General features: G+C 38.0%; 1 protein-coding gene across 1 annotated transcript in view; it reads left to right on the forward strand.

Moving 5' to 3' along the window:
* Positions 1 to 2,375: 2,375 nt before the first annotated feature.
* znf609b (zinc finger protein 609b) overlaps positions 2,376 to 10,074 on the forward strand; it is a gene marked incomplete at its 5' end in the record, with an annotated part of 73,866 nt that continues 66,167 nt past the window's right edge. The window contains 1 exon segment of the mRNA XM_014001573.1: positions 2,376 to 3,050. Coding sequence (XP_013857027.1) covers positions 2,376 to 3,050 — 675 coding nt within the window.

The following is a 10,074-nucleotide window of genomic DNA, read 5'->3' on the forward strand; positions in this document are numbered from 1 at the left end:
TTACAGGCCTCTCTCCTCTTTTTAAGTGGGAGAACTTGCACAATTGGTGCTGACTAAATACTTATTTTCCCCACTGTATGTATCCATTTAAATATGGTTCTTTACTCAGATTGCAAAATGCACGCAAAAACCAACACTATTTTGACTATTCGCCTATAACAGTATTAAATCTTTTGTAAAKGATCTTTTGAAGGACTACAGCATTGCTGTGTTTTGTATTTAAAGTCAGTAGCACAAAGAAATTTAATGCCTGTCACTATATTGATTTTATTACTCTTTCCATTACTGCAGATTTTTTTGTGCTGAGCCTACTTATACTTCAGCTTCTTTATTACAAGAGGAGATGAAAACCATAAATGTTGGAGTGCATCATTTGCCGACATGTAGTGAACTCTCAGGTGAATGTACTTTAAGGTGCTCCAAAAAACGACACTTTTTATGGCACCAGTATATTATCTTGCCCACCGCTGTCAAGTTTGTGACACTTAGTTTTTACAGYTTCTGTGGCATTAAATTTATTCACTGGTCAGAAAACACCGCAAGTTCTACATTTAAGAATTGAAATGTCTGTATAATGTTACTGATTAAAAGGTCARAGTTATGCTCATGTATTCTTTGTAATTTCTTTCTACTAGAAAATATAACACTTTGGTAATGATGAAAAAAATAAAATGAAATTGTTTGAATRAGTGGTTTTATAAATGTAAGATTTTTAGCACACTCATTTGATTGTAGTTGGCATCTGCATTTTTTTGGATGCTCTGGACAAAATTTTTGGTTGTTAGCTTAATTCAACGGGAGATGATGGAACACTTGTGACCAAAGATGACCAACGACAGTGTCAGAAATCTTTGGAAAAAAGATTTTTTTGTTGTGAACACTGCTGTAGAAGATGTTCTTTTATTAGTCATGGCCAAAGTTGGGCATAATCGTATCGTGTGCAATTAATCGCCAGAAAACCACTAATCGATTATTTTTTGGCACTTGATGATTAATACGATTAATGCCAGCAGGCAGACTGACTGAAGATTTCTCCAGTCAGTTCGCTTGGTGCTCCTCTCCACTTCGAATGTGACAATCATAAAAAAAGGTTCTGTAATTTATTTATCTATCAACACAATTTAAAATTTGATGTATAGGCTGAAGTCTGTGATTTTGACACAATTTGGAGCAAATTTTTACGAAGAGCAAGTCTTTCCCACTAAATTGGTCATGCGGCTTGGACATAAGGATGTCCCAGGACTCCAGGGGATTAATCGTCAAATGAATCGTTATCGGCTAAATAACACAATTAATCTTGATTTTTTTTTTGCCAATATTGCCCAACCCTTGGCTGTTCCTTTGTCCTTATTTCTCCACCCACCCCCACATTTCTTTTAAGTTTGAGTTTAATCATAAGCATGTTAGCACCAGAGTTTGCCATCTACTCTTTGTTGAACTGATATCTCTGGTTGTTTCCATCATCCGATAAGTTTTACAATTTGTGACACAGGCAACTATCAAGATTTTATTGTGTCATATTTGCACAAAAGAACATGAACATATAGGGTACAACTTTTTTTAAATCACGGAGAATGCACAGGTCTCGAGTGTGTTTTGTTGATATAYCGACACGTATAAATCGTGATTACGTTTTATACTGTGTAAGACATGTATTACAATATAAAACCAAGTATTTATTCTCCGTCCCTGATAAATATATCAGTTTATTCATGCTTTTAAACCATCTGTCAATGCAGGATTACTGTTGTGCTCTTGAGTTGAAAAGGCACAGCTCCATAAACCAYGCAAAGAGGGGGTGTTAGACTGGCTACTTCTTATTTATCAGCAGTGATACTATCAGTGGTTCCTTGTGGAAAGAGAGCCAGTCATTCGGAACAGTGGGGCCACCATGGTTGTCAAAGCAGGATTTAGGCTACATTTCCCATGGTTGCCATGGCAATGGTGGGAAGTGATTATGAAGAGTGGGTTTCAGAGCAGAGCTGTCACACCAGTGGGTATTACCATAGWGGTTTGCACAGCAATCATCAGAGAATCACTGGCTCACAATCAAATGTTTGTTTTACAATGAAACTGTTCTGTGATGGCAGAAATATATTGATGTTATTCGGTGTCAGAATTATTGGATTAAAATGTCTCTCTTCTCTTTTTTTTTTCTAGGGCAAAATGTGGTTAAATGGGACAAAGACGAGTAGACCGTGAAGATTCTCTATCCCTTGCCTCTGACTCCCAACCGTCTGAGAGGGTGTCAGACCTCACTGAGGCATTCCTGGGCCGTTGGCACTAAAATGTCCCTAAGTGGTGGCACTGCAGGCGGGAAAGGTGTGGACTCTAATGCGGTGGAATCTTGCGACAGCGGGGATGAGTGGGATATCGGTGTTGGAAATCTGATCATTGACCTCGACGCTGATTTAGAGAAGGACAAACTTGAGATGTCTGGCACCAAGGACGGCATGGCGGCACCACCCAGTGCAGTGGCAGCATTGCCAGACAATATAAGRTTTGTTAGTCCAGTGTCTGGCTCTCAAGGCAAAGAGAGCAAATCCAAATACAAGCGCAGCAAGAACTCTAAAGACAATAGTAGCAAAGCTTCAGCTTCAGCTGGAGATGGGGGTAAAAAAGAACCCACAGGTCGGACTCAAGGGGAGCCAACAGGTGCGGCAGCGAGCGCTGTGGCTGCCGGCAACAATTCCACCTCTGGGAAGAACTTGGAAAAAGGGGGCAAAGCCTCCAGAGGTGTTCTCGGTGGTAAAAAGGAGAAGGAAGGTGCTAGTGGGAAAAGTAAGAAAGATAAAACAGATGGTGCTCCAGTTGTGGCAATTGGTGTCTCTGAGAAGGATGTGTCTCAAGCTCAAGTTTCTTTGGGGAATAGTCGTAATGCATCCTTTGAGAACACACAATCAACAGACTTGGCAGATGTTAATCAAATGGGGAATATTGCACTTGAATCTGTTGGGATAGTACCAACGTTGACCACAAAAACTGAACCAGATGAAGTGGAAAATGGTAATGGTGAATGCAAGACATTAAAAAAGATAAAAAATGAGAAGGTAAGGTTATTATTTTTTATTTTTTCATTTCAATGCTTTGTGTGTTGCCTAGATTTGTTTGGAGTTTTTGTACAGATATACTCTTGTATTCATGTATTACATGCAAAGATTTGTGATTGTATTTCTCTGGGTCAAAAAAATAATTTCCTGGTTTTATGGGGGACTGCTAAAAGACATTTGATCAAAATGAATGGCGTCTATAAACACATTCAGCAATGAAAGAAACAGATTGCTTGGATTAGTGTCTTAAAACAATCTTCTTACATTTACACATTGTTTTGTGCTTTGAATTCTGTTTTGAACAAGTGTTTTAAATGTGCAAACAGCAAAAACRCTCATTCCATTAGTAAAGATTTTTTTTTGAAGAAGCTTGTGATATGAATCTTTAAACAGAACTGGCTTCTATTGATTTTAATTTAATACAATTGGACCCACTCCTTAAGGCTTCTTGACACTGCACTTATGACAAGCCTGTGGCTTTCAGCAGACATAGAGGTACACTCCATTCCCTAAAGCACTCYGACATGTGATGCATTAAAAAAAGACCTACTGCTGTTTTTGCTTTTATGACCGTGCAATGAATAAGGGCACCTCTTGACACGTGTAATGTGAAGATTGGCTACATGAAATGGCTTACACAGTGGTGAGGGTCATTTTCCYCCTCAACAATACAGGCTTTATTCAAATGGACAATTCTTTGTTAATAACTAGTGCAAATAATTATCTGGTTATTATCTATAAATTTCTTACGTTATTCACATTACCCAGTAAAAGCATTACTTGCAGATGTGTAAGATGTGAATATTGTCAGCCATATATTGTACAGAGCATGAAGCAAATGTCAGGTCGTGTTCCACTGTTTATTATTTAAACAGTTTCAATGCTGACATTGTCATACAAGAATAATATAAAGATCTGTGTAGCTTTTCACCCACACTTATCTTGTTCGCTCAGAGTTGATCTATCACTGTGTCTTTTGTGTGCTTCATAGCAGCCTTTTCATGCTCTTGTGGTATAAAAGACAGCAGAGCAGGGAGGTGCTGAGGACTGTTTTTGTCTGTCATCGTGTTCCATTCTTAATCCCACAAGCCTCAGCAATGCCTGTTGGARCAGCGTGTGGGGGAGGGAGCTGGTGCTCAGCACGCCTTCCTCCTTTTTTTCCCCCTGCCTCTCTGAAAGTGGCATGGGGGGATGGGCGGCGAGGAAGCCTGTTTGATTACTTAAATCCAGGACACCCAGTCATGAACACAAGCAGGGGCGGACTGCTATGAAAGGAATTTTAGGAAAGTCTTTGTAATCATTATGCATTTAGAATGAAAGGCCTTTTGAGTTGGAACCACTAGAACAACAGGCTGCAATGAAACGAAGGGGAGAGGTCAGAATCGCTTTAAAACTACTAGCTGGTGAAAGGTGTCCTTGAAAACATGATGATGGGGATGAGAAAGTGTGTGTGTTAAGGGTGGCAGTRTGCATTTATCAAATTTGGTGTAGAAGCCATTTTTAGCTTGGTAACCCCAGATAATGGAGCTGTAAAAAGAAAAGATGATAATAGAGCATTTAACACTTGCAACTCAATTTATGCTCTCAATGCCTGCTTCAACTAGAATGTGTTCTTCAAAGAAAGAGGGAGACAAACCAAGGTTAGGTAATATTAACATAATAAAGCAGAGTTCAAACTATCGAGACAAATATTGGACTGTTCAGGTACGCTACATTACCACAATGTTAAAATTTCACATCAATAAAATAGCAAAAATAAATAAAAATTTGAAAAAATATTCTGAACATAAAACATGCAACTAAAATTACTTGAGTGGTTTTAAATTAAATTGTTGTGGCTTGAAGTAGAGTTCTGTCCGGTGCATCATAAGCCATTAAAGGAGAGCCAAGCTGTTACTTGTGAGCAATTTGCCAAACGTTACTGTTGATTTATTGTCTTTAATCTTCTACATTTTGTGGGGTTTATCATCTCAAACAGAACTTGGGGTTGCATAGGGATGGGTATCGTTAAGATTTTATCGATACTACGACACTTATCAAAATTGCTTATCACAAAATTGCTTCAGAAAATAGAATAAACCCAGACACTTTAAACATCTTTCTTGTGTTGTGACCTGGTTGACATTCTGTTCATTTATTTTCTGCACAGGCTTAAATAGAAAATTTATTTTTGTCTGCTCTTTAAATTCATAATAATTTAACATTTATCTTTTAAGAATGGACAAAATTGATAAAACTCCTCTTGTTCATTAACACTATTGAGAATGTTTGTTAATGCTGCGCAGACAGAGTTGGTTTTAGAATGTCTAAGTGAAATAAATATATGCATTATTATTTAAATTCTCATTCACAATGCAGGGAAGCAGCATCAATATTTTAGCAAGTACTATTAGCAATGTCAAAGCAAGGTTAAGTCTTAGAAGCAGAGAAAGCAGCCCCTGTTGTGATTATTCATCATTTAAWCAAAACTGACCTATTAAAAGCCTTTTTTGACAAATCATCTATCCTCATGGGCAGCATTTCTGTTAGTTAGAAAATATGTTTATATAGWTTTTGTTCTAATGTTGATTTGTGAAAACTTAGTGATTTCTTGAGTTTGTCAAAAATTTAATTTCACTTGTTGACCCCAAGTTCTGCTGCAAACAGAACTTGGGGTTGCGTAGGGATGTRTATCTTTAAGATTTTATCAATACTACTTATCAATATTGCTTATCGATACAGTGTTTTAACAGTCCTTTTGTCTATGCTTGTCTATGGGAATAAAACCAAAATCAAACCATGCATAAGCAATGCTTTTATTTTAGTGCAATATAGAACATACAATAAAGTTTTTATTTGCATTGAATTAACTGCATGTCAGGTTTCTTACCATATTTTTTATGACCGTCTAAACATGACAAATCAGATTTTTTTCAAATCAGACCCAGTTCTTTTCAGTATGTGGTACTGAATCAGATACATATCTATTTTTCAAAGCGACCTCAGTCTGAACACTCTTGTCGCATTTTATCTGACTTACATCARTGAGGTGGGGGTGGGCAGGTCGATCCACTATAACCTCGAGTCATGCTGTTAAAATCTTGTAGCTCCATGTCTTCAGCTACAGAACTGAAGTCCAGTTGCTTCATCTTTGTTCTTGTGATTTTCCATGTCCTGGATGACTGAGAATTAGGGCTGGGCGGTATGACCTCAAATTCATATCACGGTATAAATTGAATCCCTTCACGGTAACGGTATATATCGTGGTAGAAAATTATCATTAAAAAGTAAAGAATGTAATTTTTAGAGCTTTTTTTTTCTACCGTCTACCGTATATACCGCGCAGCCCTACTGAGAATCTAAAGAAAAATATGATAGTAAGAGCGAGGGGTCGCAGATTGTATCGATGCTAAAGTTACTTGATCGATACTTTAGTTTTAGCACGTCACTTTGTTCCAAAAATAGTATGCTGCACCGGAGCAGCCGGCCAGAGGCAGGTTCAGGTATAAACACTGAGCTAAACAAGCATGTCATATTTATTTAATCAGCTCTGATTAAAYCACAACTTCCGAATTGACATGCTAACAAGTAGCATCGATGCCTAGCTACTTCTGTAAACACCATGCTGAATGTGACGTCACATCTTTTTCTGTGTAGGCAGATCACATCAACATGAATTGAGAAGAAGTGTGAGAGAAAGACAGAAGTCATTTTTTGTAAACAACACAGCATTTGTCACGTACGATCTTGTCTTGTCACAATTCTGATACTGTTAACGATACCATTAAACCTGGAGCTTATCTATCCGGTCAAAACGAATCATGTGAAAATGGTGCTGAAAAAATACTGGCTTTCAGTACCGTCCCTAGTGTTGCATCAATGTAAAAGCTAGGGATGTCCCGATACCACTTTTTCATTTCCGATACGATACCAATATTACAACTTTGAGAATTGTCCGATACCGATATTGACCCGTTATCATAACAGTACCAGTCACACACTTTTACCTATTTTGTAATGTAAAATCTTAGAAAAGTCTTGATCAAGTCAAACAGTGAAAAAGAGTAGATATGAGAAAAACTGACCCATTTATTTTTAACCAATGGATCACATACATTTTAAACTGAAGAACATTATACAATTTAATATAATAAATTATAATACCCTGAAAAATAAAACATAATAAAAACAAAATGTTCTTTTAAAGTATAAAATAACAATTCAAAATCACTTCGGTTATTGTTTTACTACCTGTCAGCCTGGTGCTGCTTTATGGTGGAAAAAACTGAAGGTGGGGACAAAACAAAACCCCACATTATTGTCTGTTCAAAGTTAAGAGTCCTCAGCTCCAATTTTACTGACTGTAACTAAAACAACGTGATCATTGCACTTAATCTTCACTCAAACAASTGTGTRAACAGATTAAACATCACTCTAATAACAAGAGCAAAAAATAAATAGTAAGAATTAGTCAGTTATTTAAATTGATAGCTACCTTTCTTACTGCTGCATTTTCTGAGCATCATGTGGAGATTAGCCTCTCTCTCCTGCAGGGAGCAGTTTTTATCACTGCTCTCGTCATGTCACGTTTATATTTCAAAACAAAAGCTGCGCTCTCCTTTCTTCTGTCCATCGACCCAGAGCTAATCCATGGGATGTTAAAACTGTAAGCGTGCTGTCCTCACTTCTGCCAGCTTAGAACCACCGACCGGACCAGAGAGGAGGTTCTGAAACAGAGCGGCTGTGTGCGGTCACTGGACCGAGGCTGAACAAACCGAGCCAAAACGCAAAGCTGCTACCAGGGTGGAGAGTAGTTGTCGCTCCGGTTTAAAACATACACGGTTCTGTTCYCCCTTGGAAAACTTGTGCGTGACAACTTTGCACTTAGCTGCAACTCTGTTTCTGATGAAAATAGAAAGTTCTGCCGACATTCTTGCTAACTTGTTAGCGCTGCATGTTGTTCTGATCACGTGAGCTCTGCATGCTGGATCCAAGCGCTGCTGGATAGAAACACTGGAAGTGGAGTCAGTGAACTGCTGGAACGGACTGCTAATATCGGAGCGCTTATATCGGACATTTTTTATGCAGGCCGATAAAATCCAATACTCATTTTTTGGCTGATATCGAACCGATATCAATATCGGATCGGGACACCCCTAGTAAAAGCTGTTGTCACAATATGTTTCACCCTATTTTAACTTTGCTCTTGTTTTTGTTTTTTGTTTTTTTTTGACAATAAAAATACGTTTGTGCAACTCTACAGGTTTTTTTAGTGTATTGTGAAAGATGAATTAAAAATAAGCCATTGGGTGTTAGAAATCAGTTTTACCCTTTTTATTCAAATTCTCTGTTAATTTACAGGAATTACAGTTGTGTAGTTCAAGCATTAATCAGTTTGTGTCTCAGCAGTAATCTTGTTCTCTGTGGTGGTGGTGTAATAGCCATGGCTACATTGTCTGTGTCCTTAAGTTAAAGCTCCCCAAAGCATTGGCTCTCAGATGCTGAATAAATCATCTGTACTTCCTTCGTACAAGTGCTAACCACCTTGTGAATGTGTCTCACTCTCCCACCTCTCATTATACAAATCTAGAGGAGTGAGGCATTGTCAGCTTCCTCGATGTGCCGCTGGCCTTGATAAATGGAGCAGCTCTCATGGAAAATTACATTGGTGGTGTTACTTTCAGGACAGCAGAGAGAAAGGAAAGGCTGCACTTGAATGAAAGAGCACTGCCAGCATTCTGCGTTGATGCTGATGTCTAGCTCTGGAGGCAGAGAGATCTCATGAGAGCAAGCTTGAAGATTTTTTTCTCTCTTTGCTTGTGCCTGACAGACCATTGCTTTTGTGCTACCACTCATTCCTTTTAGGTAGTGCCAGGGAATTTAAAGGCAGTGAAACAGAGGAGAAGCTGACTTATTTTAGGAAGGGGTGCAAGCTACAGTGAGCTCAATTCTGAGGTAGGGCTGCTCAAATATGGGGGGTGGGGATCACAATTTTGATCAATATTGATATCACAACAATTTCACACAAAATTTTTGCTGAGTTTGGATAATTGGAAAAGGCAGTAAATTGCATTGAACATGAAATTTGCAACATATTTCTGTTGAACTTTCTCTTAAAGTAACTGTTTATTTAATTGTATGCTATTTTATAAAATTTTAAACACAGTGAAATAAAATTGTTACTTTAATGCACTTGAAATCAGTTTTCTTTTGCACATTAATTCTGTTTTATGTAATCTTCATCTATTAATATCTTAAATTGAATTAACACAACATATACTAATAGCTAAATATAATAGATGTCTCTCAAATCGTCTCTTGTCTGTTGACAACAGCTTTTATTTTTCTGCTTAAAGTTTAGATTGTAGCCATTGACATAAATTTCAGTTGCTTCAACTTGGAGTTGACAGACCTTCCTTTATTGCAACACTTAATCGAAACAGGCTGCAACACAGCTGCAAAGTTTTTAATAAGTTCACATCACACTACRGCTAATGTGTTGTCTTTTTTTTGTTTGTTTTTGCAGAGGTGTTTGCTGAAGTGATCCTAACATTAGCTCACTACCTTTCTGTTTTGACTGATCGTTTGGGTCATTTCATTTCTTTGAATTCCTTTCGCTGACGAAACTTCAGGAATTGTTTTCTCAAATCATTAAGATTGTTTAGATGTTCTGCACTTTGCCTTAAACCCCCGATGTCACATCCTCACACTAATGGAGGTCAGGACTAATAGATGTTGCACGTGGTGCAGTTTAAAATCTTCCTCAGTTGGTTCACGCCCCATTTTACGCCCCCTATTCTCAATGGAGTTTCATAAAGGCTGCTGCCTCAATGGCTACGTTCACACTGCAGGTCTTAATGCTCAGTTCCGATTTTTTGAAAAAATCCGATCTGTTTGTGTGAACGTTCACATTACATTTTAAATGTGACCTGCATCAGACTCCTGTGTGAACACTACTCAGCACTGATGTGACACACGAGCAGTAAAGACGTGACTTCTCATTCAGCCGGCTTGTTTGTTTACAGACCTAGCATGAATGCTACTT

This window comes from Austrofundulus limnaeus, unplaced genomic scaffold, assembly GCF_001266775.1.
Source record: "Austrofundulus limnaeus strain Quisiro unplaced genomic scaffold, Austrofundulus_limnaeus-1.0 Scaffold9, whole genome shotgun sequence".
Classification (NCBI taxonomy): Eukaryota; Metazoa; Chordata; class Actinopteri; order Cyprinodontiformes; family Rivulidae; genus Austrofundulus; species Austrofundulus limnaeus.